General features: G+C 37.3%; 1 protein-coding gene across 4 annotated transcripts in view; it reads left to right on the plus strand.

The window, feature by feature from the left end:
• Positions 1–18,537, plus strand: part of LOC125280827 (mannosyl-oligosaccharide 1,2-alpha-mannosidase IA) — a 272,485-nt gene that overhangs the window by 183,158 nt on the left and 70,790 nt on the right. For 2 of the 4 annotated variants that reach the window (XM_048211569.1, XM_048211570.1), the window contains exons 4-5: positions 7,755–7,874; positions 12,811–12,891. In XM_048211569.1, the coding sequence (XP_048067526.1) occupies positions 7,755–7,874; positions 12,811–12,891 (201 nt within the window). The remainder of the gene's footprint in view (positions 1–7,754; positions 7,875–12,810; positions 12,892–18,537) is intronic. The other 2 variants (XM_048211571.1, XM_048211572.1) reach the window with 1 other exon arrangement.

Here is an 18,537-nt window from a genome sequence, read left to right on the forward strand (position 1 = left end):
CAACATAACACCGACTGTTACGTAACAGTTGGGATCATTAATATGTACGCCCCACAAGGGCAGCCAGTATTAATGTCTGGATCTGAGCACAGCTGAATCATCAGACTAGGTAAGCAAGCAAGAACAATAGCGAAAAATGGCAGATGGAGCGATAATAACTGACATGATCCATGATAACATGATATTTTTAGTGATATTTGTAAATTGTCTTTCTAAATGTTTCGTTAGCATGTTGCTGTTAAATGTGGTTAAAGTTACCATCATTTCTTACTGTATTCACGGAGACAAGACTGTCGTTATTTTCATTTTTTAAACACTTGCAGTCTGTATAATTCATAAACACAACTTCATTCTTTATAAATCTCTCCAACAGTGTGTAATGTTAGCTTTAGCCTCGGAGCACCATCAAACTCATTCAGAATCAAATGTAAACATCCAAATAAATACTATACTTACAGTACGCGATTAGACATGCTGCATGACGAACACTTTGTAAAGATCCATTTTGAGGGTTATATTAGCTGTGTGAACTTTGTTTATGCTGTTTAAGGCAAGCGTGAGCTCGGGGGCGGGGAGCACGAGAATTTAAAGGGGCCGCGCACTGAATCAGCGCATATTTAATAATGCCTCAATATAGGCAGTTAAAAAAATGACAAAAAAAAATCGATGGGGTATTTTGAGCTGAAACTTCACAGACAAATTCAGGGGACACCTTAGACTTATATTACATCTTTTGAAAACGCGTTCTACGGCACCTTTAAAACTCATCTTTGACCACCAAAATGATATATTTAAAAAAAAAAAAAAATCCTGTGGAAAAAAATATTCATGCCTCAAAATAGCTTGAATGTAACTCTACACCCTTGCTTCATTGAGTATACCCATGAATATGCAAATTAGCCTCGCCTCCACCCACACCAGCTCAGAGATCCACTCGGTCAACTTATTGAGGTAAACGCTGCACAATGGTATCGCTCTTTGGACACATAACGGTAATTAATATGATTAGCCTTTTGTTTGACTACGTTATCAAACAGCTAATAATGTTTTGCTAATGTTACATGACTCCCTTGCTTCCAAGCGGTCATAGTTAATGATATGCTAAAGCCCGCCGCCACATTGACGTGATTGGTTACAAGTTAGTTTGTGACATCAGAAACACCAGTGATTTTACACCACGTTTTTGAAACTGTCTTCAGGTCACTGCATGTTTTAGGACAAAATACTCAGCAATGGTGTTGATTTATGAGTTTGCCTTAAAGTCATACTGACATATTAATTACCGTTATGTGTCCGACGTTGTAAAAAGCGATATCTAGCCTTTACTACATTAACCTGAGTAAAAGTTGACAGAGTGGATCTCTGAGCTGGTGTGAGTGAGTGGAGGCGGGGCTATTTTGCATATCAATTGATATAATTTGCATATTCCGCATCATACCAAAATGAAGCAAGGGTGTAGAGTTACATTCAAGCTATTTTAAGGCATGAAGACATTTTTTCACAAAAAAAAATAGTTTAAATATGTCATTTTGGTGATCAAAGATGAGTTTTAAGGGATGAAGTTATTGACTACAGGAGGACTTTAACACTTTTCTGCAGTCTAACTGCCAATAAAAGCAGTAAATGAATACAGCAAAGGATTGAGATCAGACAGGCCTTTTGTAGAATAAGATTTGAATAGGTTTATATCTTAAAAGATGTCAAGTGATGCCCAAAAGCCGCTTCTAGCAAACCTTTGCAGCTCGCATCAGTTTTTCAAACACTAAAGTTTAACAACAAGAACAAAAGCTCTTATCGTGAGTAAATCACACCGCAGGCGTCAAGGGCCCCTGGCGACAAATAAATGTGTGCTCTAAATCTCGCCTTAGTGTTTCTTCCAGACTTCTATTTATTTCTTAATAGTTCAATTAGTCTTCCAGATTGCAGTTTAATGAATTTCAATTTGATCTTGATGAAGCTGAATTTGATCCACAGTTGTCTATCGTCTCGGCAGAATCCCCTCGGCAGCCGAGGTGTGAACAGACTATCGAATGTGGTCGCAGGTTTGTTTGCTTGTGAATTTAATTAGCTCACTATTACACGTCGACACGCTGGAGACTGTGCATCGCAGGAAGCATTTAGGCCAGAGAGTTGTATTATGTCAATAGATTCGCACTGAGAATCAGAGCTCTGTCTTGCCTGCAAGCGTCCTGATGAGTAAAGCAACAGCTGAAGCAGGAGCCTTTCAGGAGGTCGCTAACATTGTTTTTTGATAGATGAAAAAAGAAAATGTGCCTTTTCTCAAGGTCAGATGTGCCTCTTTATTCTCAGGTCAGATGTTCTGTGTTTTTGTAGTTTTAATGCACATTTTTCACTAGACTTGTGCCTTTCCAGAATCAACGTATTAATAATTCATGCTATAGTCAGATAGGTGGTACTGCTGGCTGGGAATAATTTCTTTTAATAGTGGAAATACATGATTGATGAAGGTGACCCGAAATAAAAGATATAAATATACAAAATAATCTGGCCCAAGCCGCCGTCCTTCTCAAGGCTTGACTGCAAGGTGAGACGAAAAATCGATACTAGATACTAGAAGAATAGAGGAAAAAGTGTAAATCACAAAAGTTGAGTTGAGAGAGTTTCTGCAATATTTTGGGACTCAACTAGGTGGTTTTGTTGAATAAAATATAGGATACAAAAGTACCTACCACTAACACCACAGATATATCATTTGTACATTGTAAAAATTTCCAGCACACTTCAGCTGATGCCTTAAAGGGCTCCTGTTATTCTTTTTTACATGTTCAACCTTTTTTATGTGTTTCTGTTTGAGCATGAAAAAGCTCTGCAGTTACAAAGCACAAAGTCCCTCCAGCGGGAGTTATTCTCTATATCAGTGTCACTGTTTCTGAACTCCCTGAAATGCCTCCATCGTAGTCTTGAGTTTTCTTCCGGGAACGAACACGTCACAATATTCCTCATTTAAATAATCCCCGCCCACGGCATATGCAAAATAAAAGGGCGGGGTCTGGTTGAGTTAGTAGTGTGTTGAAACTCATGGTTATGGTGAGGGGCGGGACATTTCCAAAACACGCTCAAAACGGTTGACCAATCGCAACACACTGCTCCAGCTGACCAATCAGAGCACATTGTGCTTTTCAGAAGGAGGGGCTTCAAAGAGACAGGAACTAAACAGAGCGTTACTGACAGACTGGGAAGAGAGGTGTTTCAATAATAGAGAATATGTGAAAAATAATGTGTTTTTTTAACATTCAAGCATGAAAACCTATTCTAGTAGAGCCCAAAAACAAAATAAAGGCTTTGAAAAAGGGTATAATAGGACCTCTTTAAATTTAAGTATATTCATATTGGCTGCATAAGTCATTTTAACTTTAAATTATATTAAACTGACTTAAAAAATTGAGTTGAGGTCGAAATTGTAAAATGGTAATAATATGATTATTAAGCATATGGATAAGGATTTTTGGCTATTTAAAACTCCTGTGAAACATTGTGAATTAAATAATCAGTTATATTTGTATATATATAAATATTTTGCGATGCATTTTAAATATATCAATGACAATAATTCATTCATAAAAATACAGTTTTTCATTGATTTATTCATTATCAATGGTTCATCTTAGGATTGTGGTTCACTTCCTCATAAATATGTAAATATACAGTCTTGTATGTTTTTCTTATTTCCTTATTTTCAGATTCAAATCATACTTTGTCATGTGATTCAGTTCAGAACGTGTTGGCTTTGTTTCAGGCTTAGAGCTCAAGAAAATGAATGAAACGGAGGCGGTGAACAAGCGGGCGGTCACTGCTGTGCTTTGGTGTGTAAAATAAAATCAAGTCCTGTACCATTTGTCCTGTTGACATATTTTTCTATTGAAACTGGAAGTTGGGACACACTCAGAAAAATCACTCTCTAAGGGTTGAACGCCCTGCAGCTGAAAGTCTAGAATCGCTGCTGGTAATGACTTTCTCTTCCACTCGCTGTTGTATTGACAGGTAAGTGTAATGTGTAGAGAGAGAGAGATTGTGAGGAGGACGATTGGCTGTAATTGGGTCTAATTACTCTGGTGGGTCTGTCTTAATTATGAACCTTGTCTTTTAATTTGCCAGGAAACATTTAAGTGGATGGGCTTGAAACATGTCCAGAGGGCTGTCCTGAGGAGATTTATAGGTGCTCAGATTGTGTTGCTCAGGAACATTGTTTTGAAAATGTCTTGCATTCTCCCCAGGCCTGCAATTATTTGATAAAAAAAAAATGCAATTAAAAAAAGCATAAAATTATGAAATATTATTACAATTTAAAAAATGTTTTCTGGTAGAAACTGCGCCTCTGGGCACGTCCACAGTGCGCGTTGACTTTGCTTATTACACACAGGGACACAAATATTCCAAATATTAAAAACAAAAGGATTACAGTGTAAAAGAATATCATTGTGTAGGCTACATAAATATAAAAATGTAATGATGAATAGTCATTGCGTGTATTAGAATTAGGCTACCTATTTTCAATTCAGCCTATTACTACTTATAATGATGAACGAAATTGGCTAATTAATTGAACAATCGTGCCAATACACACACATATATATTAACTGACTTTAACTTCGCGCACGAGCAGATCGGTTTCTTCGCTTGAAAAGCGTTCGGCTTTTCCGCCAACAAATTCCGCCATGTAAATAGCAATCCGCCATGGCGCGAGCGCATCTCGCTCTTAAAGGGAATGGGAGATGACACTCTGATTGGTTTATTGAACGTTACGCCCATTACTCATTAAGAGAATAGGGACAACCCATTTCAAAAATGCGGCCCGGCGCACGGACCGTTTTTCCGTCGTTAAAATAGCAAAAGTGGATTTGGACACGCCCCCGGGTGCACCTGCGCCGTGCGCTTTACACTTTGCGTTTAGATCGTTAAAATAGGGCCCATAATGTTTTTAAATAAATCAATTCAATTTTTAGTCAATTTTCAAACAAATGCTATTCTTTTGAATTTTCTATTCATCAATGAATGCTGAAAAATGTGCAATATCACGGTTTCTGCAAAAAATATGAAGCAGCGCAACTGTTTTCAACATTGATAATAATCAGAAATATTTCTTGAGCCGCAAATCAACATATTAGAAGGATTACTGAAGGATCATGTGACACTGAAGACTGGAGTAATGATGCTGAAAATTCAACTTTGATCACAGGAATAAATTACATTTTAAAATATATATTTGCATAGAAAACAGTTCTTTTAAATCGCAATAATATTTCATAATATTACTGTTTTTACTGTATTTTTGATCAAATAAAAGAGCAGAAGATACTTCTACATAAAACATTAATTCTTACAAACCTAGTGTATCTATATCATGATATGTAAGAATTGTGTCATTCATAATGAGACTGCAAATGCATTATCACTTCACATCACTGCAGTGTGTGATTTTTGGTTTGGTTTCACTTCAAAAGCAGTACACTCTCCAACAAGTTGAAATGTTCTTCTCAAAGTAGCCTCTTGATAATCTCAGCATAATGGATCCATCTGTGTTCCAACTCTGTCTAAATAAATGCAAGTCTCTGAAGATCTTCAGGCTGTCAGTGAGGAATGAGCTCCTTAAAGTGAAGGTGACCTGAAAGTGATGGGAATTAGCCTCCTAAGAACGACCGAATGAGAGCATCACTCATGCTGTCTGGCCATGCAGCTCCTCTGTTGCTGGAGCCAGTGAAGACATTGAGCTCATATCAATGAAGGTGCCTGTCAAGTCTTAAAGAGTTAGTTCTCGCTAAACGTAATATTTACTCACCCTGGTGATGTTTTAATGCCGAATGCCCTTCTTTCTGTTTCGGACCATAAAAGGAGAAATAAAAAAACAAAGGACCTGTTCGCACTCGTCCATATAGCACCCAGCATCAAGCTTTTACAAAAATCATCACAGAATCACCATGCTACATGTATCATATATTCCAAGTGTTCTGGGGATATACAATAGGGTTTGGTGAAAAACAAACTGAAACTTAAATGTATTATTTAATGAAAATCCTGACCTTGTCCATTGGTCTCCGTTTGTGAGAGTCTATTAGCGGTGTAGTTCACTCCGCCTCACCCTGAGAAAAAGCACACGTTGTGAAAAATCAAGACTAAGAAAAACATGACACAACTCCTTTCAGCATGGTTCACACATGCTGAAATCTGCAGTGATGACGCGACCAAAGTTGGTGTTTCCAGTGACACAATGTTCTGAAGGATATTATGAAAAAGAAATTATGCTTTGAAAACTGTCATATACTGTCAGTTTTCTGATTCATGCACTGATAATACCACCCTGTGTCATACTGTATTTGCTTAATGAAATCAAATGCTTGTTTCTTATTAATTCTGGGTTGCTGGTTCCAAAAATGTCTGTCAAAAGTGTCTGTTTCATGTCACTTTCTCTTTTTTTTTTTTGCATTTGACAACCATTGGTAATGAAGTCTTGCATTATCAGGGGCGCACATATCTTTTTTGGTCTGGTTCTCAAGGGAGCACCTGGAGATGTTGCTTGGTACTCACACTTTGCATCTTCTTTTCTCTCGAACATGGTAGATTTAATTAACATTAATGACACAGACAACAGCAAGAATATTAGGCTGCCGTCACTTTAAGATGGAATGCATGGACTGAATATACTGACACACATCCGGTTTCTTTCTCAACTGTTCGCTAATGACATAAGCGAGAGAACACTTGCCGAGACAGTATTTTGACATAATTTTCATGCTTCGGGTGTGGCACAGATAACAGCTTGCGAGTCCAGATTTTCGCCCTTTTTTTCCACTTTTAAAATCGTTTGAATGTGCTAATTGGCAAGACAAAACATGTCCAAATGATAAACTTTCACTCGATGATGTTTAAACTTAGCGAATCACATGCATGCCAAACTGTTTGGCCTTATCCGTATGGATCTTGGATTAACTGCGCTTCCCTCCATGTTTTCTGGTGCACATCGTTTATTTTTACCACGCATGCGCACCACTTATGCGCACCATTGTGCATTATCCTTTAATCAGCAGAAAAACTGCTGTAAAGACATGATTCTTATCTTCCTCTGAGCTAGGTTAATTTTTTTGTTTAACTTAAAGTAAGTTAGCTGATTGCCTTAAAATTTTGAGTTTATTGAAATTTTGATTTAATACAATGGAGATTGGAATTTTTAAATATTTTGCTATCTGAACCACATTAATTATCTAAGTTGATTTGACAAAAGAAAAAAAGTTGTGATAAATCATGAAAATTATTTTTTACAGTAAACTGCTATCTGTTCAATTCTCAGCCGATTTTCACGCATATGACATTATTTCATGCCTAATTCTGATTTCAAGGTTAGAATTATGGCCAGTGACAGAAGTTCTTTAACACTAAATGGAGTATTTGAACATATTTTTATTGAATACTTTTCCCACCCTTAAAACCAAAACTCTAGACCTTTGACTGCCGTTTGCTTTTGTTGATATAAGTGCATTATACAGTAGCTGAAGCATATATAAATTGAAACATCTTCAAAAACTGTGATGGAAAGTTTTTATACTGGGCCTTTTTTTTTTTTTTTTTTCAAATCAGCTTTTTTATTTTCCTGTGTAAATCGCTCATGTTGTTCATGCTATGATGTATTATGCACGGCTGCAGTTGCAAACATGTTTCTCTCCATGATCTTAATTTTTTAACATGAAGAGAGCTGATTGCAGGCAACATCTCATTAGAATGAATCTTATTTGTACTTCCAGCACATCCCAACTGAGCTCTGGCCAGTTGCAAAGCCCACTGATAACATTACGGATCCCGGCAGAATGGCCCATACTGCAACCAACAAAACAGCGATCCGGCGACCTCCAGCGAGAGACGCTGTATGTGTAAAACACCCCATCAATCTAATCAAGCTTCTTGGTTGGAGATGGACCTATAATTGGTCCACTTTGATGATCAGTGAGGGCTAATTACAACTAATTACTGACGTCTTTAATTACAGCCTAGTTTGTGCAAATCTCTATTACTCATTTAAGCATGTTTTGTTGGTGAGAGTTGGACTGTCAGTGTTAAGTGATGACAAGAACAGTAGACCCAACACATCACAACACCTGCTTGACAGTTTAAAATGAATCAAGATGTACTTAAAGGGTTAGTGAATGAAAATAATGTCCTTTATTACTCACCCTCATGTTGTTCCACACCCGTAAGACCTTCATTCATCTTGGGAACACAAATTAAGATATTTTGATTAAATCCAATGGCTCATTGAGGCCTGCATTCACAGCAATGACACTTCCTCTCTCAAGATCCATAAAGGTACTAAAAACATGGTTAATTATGATTTCACTTTTTTAACTTTAGTTAGTGTGTAATGTTGCTGTTTGAGCATAAAAAAAAACATCTGCAATGTTACGATGCTCAAAGTTCAGTGCAAAGGGAGATATTTTCTTTTACAGAAATCGCTTTTTAAGGACTACAACAAACAGCTGGTAGGGACTACAAAGAGCTTGACATCACTAACCCTAACATTTACATAAACCCCGCCCCTGAGAACACACAACAAAGGGGGTGTGGCCATGTTGGGCTGCTTTAGAGAAGTTGTTGTAGTAGAGTGTTGTTGACATGCGTCATTTTATGCCGACAAACGAGGGTCAATTCAAGGCTGGATTTGCACAAAAGATTAACATGATGCCACATGCTAGTGCAACTACATAAATTTATCCACTAACCATTCAGAAACGTCCAGTTTCATTCTAAAAGTTGTAACTTCTTCCATCAGTGTCCGACTCTGGTTTGAGCAATGTAAGGCGCCGGTATGTTATTCTGAACCCAACTGTGTGTTTCCTGCGAGCAGGCTTTCTCTGCACACAACAAATCCTCACACTGTGCTCGTGGCTAATCACATTAGCACATGCCCTCATCGCCTCCATCCAAACCAGACCGGGCAGCACGTTATTTAAATCTGTGCCTGTTCCACTGAATTCTTACCAGCATGTGAGGTACAAAACGACACAACGGCACTGCGTCTCCAAGCCTGAACTGCTGTAGGAGCTTTCAGCATGTTGTATTTTTAGCCGCAGTAATTTTATTCATTATCTCAGTGCGCTCCATTTTTGTGCTTCTAACAATAGCATCTCTGTAGCATCTCTCCACGAGCCTTCCTTGTGCACCGGCTGCCAAACGTGCTGAAATTAAAATGCTAATTTGGTGCCATTAGCTTGACAGTGCAGCCATTACCCATGACCACACCACAGCCCAGAGGTCCAGCGGTTACAAAAACGCAACGCACCTGAATGAAACCACCCAGCTATTATGGAGCACAGAAGGGAAAGGTAATGGACAGGTTAAAGCAAAAGTGAGGCTGATTATGTTCTCTCGATTTTCCATACAAAACCCTGTCGCTGTGGAGAAAAAGCCAGAAAGAATGAACATATCAGTTTAAAAAAAAAAAAAAAAAATTCTCTTTAATAAATAATTATTATAAATGTTGCACCATTACAGACTGTAGAGTGTGAACTGCATTGAAAAAAAAAAAATATATATAAAATATATTTTTTTAAATTATAAATAAAACAAAGATTATTGCATTACATTTCACAATAAAATACTATTTAATTTCATTGAATTTACACTTTATTTTATAAATATTGCAACAAAAAGATTACTGAAGTACATTTTACAAGAAAATACTATTTAATTTAATTGAATTTACTTCTTATTTTATAAATATTGCAACAAAACAGATTAGTGGAGTACATTTTATAAGAAAATACTATTTAATTTAATTTACGTTTTATTTTATAAATGTTGCAACATAAAACAAAGAAGATTGTATTACATTTCTCAAGAAAATACTGTTTAATTTCATTGAATTACTCTTTATTTTATTAATATTGCAACAAAAAGATTATTGTAAAACATTTTACAAGAAAAAATTACTATTTAATTTAATTTAATTTTTATTTTATAAATGTTGCAACATAAAACAAAGATTGTATTACATTTCTCAAGAAAATACTATTTAATTTAATTTGAATTTACTCTTTATTTTATAAATATTGCAGTGTTTCAAAATTTCACGTTTATTTTTCAACTAAAAACAGAAAACTTTTTATGCTTTGTGGCCGTTCATTTACACGACAACTGCGTTTTGACCGCCTGAAACCTCAAACAAACAGATTTCAAAGTGCACATTTTTGAAAACATTTCTGTAAATTACAAAAACGTGAATTTGTGAAAATGGTTACGCTTTACAAAGTGACATCGCCCACTACTGGCCTGTCATGCATATTACAGTGTTTTTAGTGTTTTCACGGATCATTTTGACACTCTCTAAAAAATACAGTGTTGTTTTAACCCATGTTTGGATCAAATATGGACAAACCCAAACTGTTGGATTAAATTTCTAGATTACATTTTTAAACCCAATGGTTGAGTTTGTCCATATTTAACCCAAGCATTGGTTGAAACAACCCAGCATTTTATAGAGTGCAAGTTTGTCATCTGTAAGCGAAAAATGCAATGGAAAAATGTTCCCTTTTTAGTTGTTGCGTAAACGTACCCTAATTCAGTGTTACCTTGCTACCAACAATTTCTGAGTGAAAATTGTTCCTACACCATTTTTATTCAGTGTATACACTGTGTTTTAAAAATGGAAATACACCCACATAGTACACAAACATATTTTACCCACAAATACCTACTTAAGCGCTGTAGCTAGGGATTTGTTTGATTTCTTTCAGGATAATCCTTTTAAAACCTCTCTTAATTCATGGTTGTTTAGTGTGCCTTCCTCAAACATGCTCTTTTTTTACCGCTGTGAATTGTGCAGCAGCTGATTTAAGACGGAAATGCTCTGTGTGTGTGTTGGGATTACTTTCATTTGGCTCACAGTGAAGTTTTGTGTTATTTGGATACTCCTCTCTCTCTCTTTGTCTGACACATGGCTCTGAAGACGGCTTAGATAGATGTCTGCAATGCTTCAGACACAAATTGAGCTGGAACCCTTTTTAGATATCAGATGTGAGTGTGATTTAAGTGTGCTGTTGATCAGTGCATCAATGAATGGATTGAGGAGGTGATTGCCCTCTACAGTTCTCTGCTATAATTCTCTTATCATCTACTCCAGAGATTCTGCTTCCTTCCTGTAAGTGGCTGTGAGTCAATAAGGACTCTTGTCACCTCAACTCCTTGCAAACTCAAGTGATCGTAATTATGCTGACATATTATATCTCCTTAGGGCCTCTCCCAGCTCTTAACTTCTCTTAATCTTCTCCATTATCAAATAGCCCGCTGCATAAAAAAACAACATTTTTAGAGCAGTTTTGGTGTATTTAAACTTGCATGAGGTGGGTGATGTAAGCCAACATTTAGATCATTATATTCTTAATATTTTGGTTTTACACCAAAACTTTCTTTTTTAAAAATATATTATTAATATATATATATATATATATATATATATATATATATATGTATTTGTTGTTTTAAAGTGGTCATATCATGAAAGTCTGACTTTTTTTGTGTGTTTAAGTGCTATAATCGGGTCCCCGGTGCATCTACCAACCCAGAAAATGCCAATAACTTTGTTTTGGCCAGCCTTTCTCTGCAAGCATGTGAAAAAACGAGCCGCTTGGATTTCGCTCCCCTAGTGATGTAGGAAGGGGATCTTATTTTTAATATTACTGCCCCTTAATCTGCATGTTTCCACCCACGGCACCGCCATTTTGTTTTCACAAGCGTCAACGGTGTACCAGTTCTAACGCCATGGCAAAAGTTGGAGCAAAGCATGCTAACTGTTCTGCCGTTGGCTGCACAGACGAGCACTGAACACTATTTAGAGTCTCGTTAGCTTGGATAGCCTGCAAAGTTGACCCTGGAAAGCTCGATTGCTAAAATATCCGAGCGATATTTTGGAAAAAATATTAGACCATTCACAGCATTTGTTAGCAATCATAAACTTTAGCCTGGTGTGTATGGCTCTGTTTGGGAAACAGGCACACTATGTATAGTGGGCGTCCATAAGGATTTTGCACAAAAGATTAACATGACGGCACATGCTAGTCGATGAGTTGAATCAACTCCACAGCAACTACATAAATTTATCCACTAACCATTCAGAAACGTCCAGTTTCATTCTAAAAGTTGTAACTTCTTCCTGAGTCTCTCCATCAGTGTCGACTCCGGTTTGAACAATGTAAGGCTTGAACACCGTTACTGACAATCCTCATTTTGGCTGCGTGAGATTCTCCAGCTTTGTTGTTGTTGAGCTGTTAAAGCTCCGCCCCCTTCTTCTGGAAAGGGGGCGGGAGCAGCAGCTCATTTGCATTTTTAAGGGACACACACAAACGGTGTGTTTTTGCTCACACCCAAATAATAAATAATATAATATAATATAATAAATGATCTGTGGGGTATTTTGAGCTGAAACTTCACAGACATATTCTGGAGACACCAGAGACTTATATTACATCTTGTGAAAAGGGGCATTATAGGTCCCCTTTAAAGACAGTAATGAGCATGAATGAAACTTTTATAAGGGGCTAAATAATGATTCTAATTCATGCTTATGTAAATCATAATTATCTATCTTTCTTTCTTTTTTTTTTTTTTTAAATGACATTCTCATGCATTTTAATGTTTTTATTCCCCTCTAATTTCAAAGCTTCTCAACACCTATTTAGGTAAAACAGCATTGTAATACAAACATGACCTTGCTATAGCATTTTGAAGAATGTTTTCCTCATTTACTAAAGCATGTCATTTGTAATGTTGCTAAAAGATAAATTTCTTAATGTTGTTTGTGTTCTGCAGAACGGAGAGGCATCCCTGTTTGAGGTGAACATCCGTTACGTTGGCGGTCTTCTCTCTGCGTTCTACCTGACGGGCGCTGAGGTAAGATTCAATCTCACCTGTTCTTCTCACTAACTTTTTTTATGCAATTAATTGGAACTGGAGTTAATGTTTAATCACATGAATTACAGCCAGAGAAAGGTCTGTATTAAGGAGAAATGATCACCTATGTGTGGTTCATCTGTAACAGGCTAGGTTTGAAACCGAGTACATAGATTCGAAAATGAAATAAAGGCGATCCATAGACACTCAGAGTTGTGAGTCAGCCTAATGGACATTGATTTTCAGTCAGAATTAGTCAAAGAGGAAGACAGATGCGCTGTGTTTTCTGAGACCATCCATCTGTGTTTAGAGATCCGTCTCAGATATAGATGCATCACATATACACATCAGATGAGTCAATTTGATGTTTCACTCAATTTGGTGTGCACTCATGATGGGGAGGAGAAAGAGAGAGTGAGCCAATCAGCAGTAGGGGATGTGTCCACTCATTATGGGGAGGGGAGAGAATGAGCCAATCAGCAGTAGGGGGTGTGTCCACTCATTATGGGGAGGAGAGAGAGTGAGCTAATCGACAGTAGAGGCGTGTCCACTAATGATGGGGGAGGAGAAAGAGAGTGAGCCAACTAGCAGTAGGGGGTGTGTCCACTCATGATGGGAAGGAGAGAGAATGAGCCAATCTACTGTTGATTGACACACCCCCTACTGCTGATTGGCTCATTCTCTCTCCTCCCCCATCATGAGTGGACACCCCCTACTGCTGATTGGCTCACTCTCTTTCTCCTCCCCCATCATGAGTGGACACACCCCCTACGGCTGATTGTCTCTCTCTCTCTCCTCCCCATCATAAGTGGACACGCCCCTTACTGCTGATTGGCTCACTCGCTCTCCTCCCTCATCATGAGTGTACACACCCCCTACTGCTGATTGGCTCACTCTCTTTCTCCTCCCCCATCATGAGTGGACACACCCCCTACTGCTAATTGGCTACAGGCGTGTTGTGCTGCTCGGTCTGATTCACTTTCAACAGCGTTTCTCAGAAATCCCTTACTGCACCTTTAACTTGTAGTAAAGACAAGGGCTTGATTGAATTGACTAACTTATACTGACAGGGACCTTTGAGTTTTTTTATGGTTTGCATTTACATTTACTAAATTTATTTGAATTCTGTTATAAATTGTTAGCATGGCCATGAAATTTTCATGTAGCATGACCAGACAGTCTGTACGTACATTGATTAGTTGTTGGCTCATTACAGAGTTCCTCTCTGATAGCTGTGAACATGAACAGGATCGGTTTAAGATGCTTGTGCTTTAGTTCTGCACTTCACTGCAAGTGTGTATGAGTTCCTGCCTCCGTCTCTCACTGTAGATGGAGTTTGTTGTCCACCATTTCTGATGAATCTATCAGTATAGCTCAGCAGTCTGCAGTGATCCATCCCTGTATTCATGCACAGAGGGAATGTGTGTGTTCTGGATGTAGATTTATCTCATCCGTATCCTACCTTTCCGTGAGTTTCCGGGGGGTTGCACTACCTGCAGATAAGGGCGGGTGATTGGAAAACCCACTTTTGCGAAACGGCCACGGTGGCAAGGCATGCGTAAATCACCCCGACAGCATGAGGTAGGAAAACATCACAGGGCTTCGTTGCGGCTAACAGCAGGATTTACAGCTATAGAGCGTGATTTGTTCAAAGGTAGAAGTTGCTCTTGTTGTGATAGTCGATAGAATCACTTTCTCTCTCTAGGCAAAACATCATGATATGACCGTCACTATCATCTCTAATGTTCACTCAAAGCCGGGGATGACTTATATTCTCATTTTTATTATCCTATTATTTAAAATAAGACAAAACAAGGTTTGAAATTTGCTAAAACTGCAAAAAATCTTTCTTTAACAACTGCCATTTTATTTAAGAATCAGTGTTCGTATGATCTTAGAAAACCTGGATATATTGAATAAATGTATTTTAAAAGTGTGATGTCCGTAGACCTGGAAAAGTCATGAAAATTAATATCTTAAAGGAAGAGTTCACCCAAAAATGAAAATTATACCATAATTTACTCACCCTCAAGCCAGGTGTATATGACTTAATTCTTTGAGCCGATCGGAGTTATATTAAATAATGTCCTGGCTCTTTCCAGCTTTGTAATGGCATTGAATGGTGCCAAAAAATAGAAGCTCCAAAAAGTGCATCCATCCATCATAAAAGTAATCCAAATGACTCATGGTAATGAGTCATTTATTTTACAACACGTTGACAAATTGGCAACCAGAAATGGCCATGAAATGATCAGTGCATCCCTAAATGGAGCGTTACTGAATTTTAATATTTCCCATGTTGCAGTTGTCTGCCATAACATGAAAAGAATTATTAGCTTAACTGTATCAGCAAGAATTGAACAATCATTTTATATCTACTGTTTTTAACTTAAAATACAAAATGTGCCACATCAGCCAACAACGTCTATCAAGCTCATGTGTACAATACATTTTTATTTATTTTTTTAATTTTTAAAGGTAAATTTGCAGCAAACCAAAAATGTCTTCACCCACAAGATAAACAGTCTATACCTGCTGGCAAATATATTACTGTGATTATTAATGTCATAAAATGTAATTATTAATTTTAGAATTTTTAAATGTCACGTGCAATGAACAACTTTAAGAGAACGTTAGATGACAGCAAATATTGTGAATGGAAAAATGTCCATTTTATTCAGTGTAATACTCATCCCAAGATTCAGTCTTCATATACAGGTCTTGATAATAAGATCGTAAAATTCTATCAGTATTCATTACACACACTGCTGCTCAGTAAAGGTGACCCAAATCTTGTTTTTCTTCATATGTATGTATGCTACATCAAACGAGACTCATTTGAAGGTTCACATCATATATATCATGCATCTATATGACTATAAAAACCAGTTGATTAATGCAAACTACTCAAAAACCACAGACTGGGCTGTAATTTCCTGCTTCGTGGATTGTACAAGCCATGGCTATAGATGAATCTCTTATTCCAATTACCAACAGAATATCAGTCAGCTGTATCACCCATGTTAGTATGACACCGAAGGGCGTCATATTACTTCTGTATGTAAAAGCACTTATGCTAATTTACTGTAAGATCCTGCAGAAAACTGCCATTTTCATCCATCAGTCACTCCGCCTTGATGCACATTTATGGGTATTTGACCTAGAAGTGTAGAGCTGATTGTATTGCTATTGTTAGCAAGTGGCATAGAACTGATGATCTTTGCATGTTTTTATCAGTGCCCAGGTACAAAATATTATTTTCTTACATCCTTAAAACAAGAGAAAGTAATATTGCATAATATATTTGGGTAACACATGTCAAACATCATGTGAGTACTAAACTAAGTTATCTTTCACGTCTTATACTTAAATTGTCAAATACACACAAGGTTTACATAAACAGTCATTTATATCTTAAAGGGATAGTTTACCCAAAAATGAAAATTTGATGTTTATCTGTTTACCCCCAGCGCATCCAAGATGTAGGTGACTTTGTTTCTTCAGTAGAACACAAATGATGATTTTTAATTGCAACCGTTGCCGTCTGTCAGTCGTATAATGCATGGCAATGGGAACTCCATCTATAAGAGTAAAAAAAAACATGCACAGACAAATCCAAATTAAACCCTGCGGCTCGTGACGACACATTGATGTCCTAAGACATAAAACGATCACTACTATGTCACCACTATGTCCAACTGCCTTGAGCATCTGGTGTGTGAGGTCTGAAAACGCGCTCTGATGCCGGAAGTGATCTCATACTTCAATGAGTTCGTCCGGCATTAGAGTGCACTCAGACCTCACACACCGGATGCTCAAGGCTGTTGGACATAGTGGTGTATTAGAGGTAAAAAATTATACACAAACCGATCGTTTCATGTCTTAGGACATCAATGTGTCGTCACGAGCCACAGGGTTTAATTTGGATTTGTCTGTGCATGGTTTTTTATAAAAAAAAAAATTTTTTATAAAATATAAAAATTTTATATTCAGTCAGAATATAAAAATCTGACTGAATAACTTCAGAAACTTTATTCAATTTTAATTTCTTACTTAATTTCTTAAATTTCAGTTTATTCAATTTCTTACTTGAATGCTACTATTACAGTAAATGCACCTACTGTAGCTGATAATTATTATTGTTCGGTTTATTTATATTTGTGTCTTATATCAAATTTGTCCTAATATTTGTAATTTGCTTCTTTGGTCTTAATAACAATGATAAAATAATACGATTTTGGTCGTATCACCCACCCCTACTTTGTTGTGAATGGTCCCGCTAAATTCTTGCACCCGGGAACAATACAAGTCGACACCATTATTTTGTTTGCTAAGTTTGCTAAGAAGTATTTCCTATTAAAGCAAGGTGGTATTTGACTCTGGTAGGTGTATCCATAGCAGACTAGTGGGAGTGGCCTTGGACAGCAACAGGGTTTTGAAGTTTTCCTATCTATTTGACAAAAGGGAAGACAACAGTCTATTTCTCTGTTTTCTCTGGTCAGGAAGCACAATTAAATTTTTTTCACCTTTCTACTGTATAGGCAGCCAAGTTTTATTGAAAGCCAATTTTGCCAGCACCACTTTAACTAATGTTAACAAACAAAACCTTATTGTGATGTGTTACCCATGCTTGTTTTTAGCAGCTGACTTATGGACAGACTTTTTGCTGATAGTCCGAAGTCTGTCTAAGAGACTGTCCTACCAGCTACATCTTTCATAACTTAGCTCTATGAGTTTAGCTCAATAGCTATCAGGTTAGCGCCATCCCTTTCTATGCTATTTATTTGACTGATTGGATTATTAATGCCTGTCCATTCTGCACCTGCAATATCTTGAAATATTCTGCATATAACCATTAAGGCAGTTATGTCAAAAGCCTATAGCGTATTTCTCTAAGGAATTGCCCGCCTTTGAATTGCCGCAAGATCAAATCACTGCTGACGGAAAGCTATTAGCTTGCAGCTCTTTGTCATTCCTTCACCTCTGTCAGCCTGCAGAATTCATCTTTACATAAATGTTTTATCAGTCGAGCTTCAGCGATCGTATCAAACCTTTCAGGACGTAAGAATGACCTGAATAAACATCATGCACGGATACGTTTTGGTTCATTCTCCTGCTGTGAATCATGTGCTGCATTATTGATACAATCATTAAGTTTGCACATACGTGTTCAATTTAGCATGGTCTATCTTTCTCGCTGCTTTATTTACAGAGCTGATATTCACTCTTATATAGGTATAGCCGCGTGTCAACCTGCATTTATTTCCAACCTCCTGCCAGTAAATTTGAGGAATCCTGCTATTCACAACATGAGACTCAGAATGCACTTAAACAGACCTGCAGTTCACATACAGAATCTGGCAGGAAGAAGTGAACCATTTCTGGTTCTAGAGAACTGTCTGTTGTCGGAGCAAAAGATAACTTACACAGTGTCCTTCTTAAAGGCTGTTCAGGAAACATAAACCCTGTGGTAAACCTTAAACTTTAAACAGGCTGAAGCACCGAATGAGAAGCGCCATGCTGCACACCAGACGCGTCGCATTCTCAAAACAGTGAATCTAATCACCATACAGGCAAAAAGATAAGTTCAGTAGGAAAAAGTGGCGTCGAAAGTGGCTCAAATGTAGAGATCTATAGGATACCATA

This window comes from Megalobrama amblycephala, linkage group LG13, assembly GCF_018812025.1.
Source record: "Megalobrama amblycephala isolate DHTTF-2021 linkage group LG13, ASM1881202v1, whole genome shotgun sequence".
Taxonomy (NCBI): Eukaryota; Metazoa; Chordata; class Actinopteri; order Cypriniformes; family Xenocyprididae; genus Megalobrama; species Megalobrama amblycephala.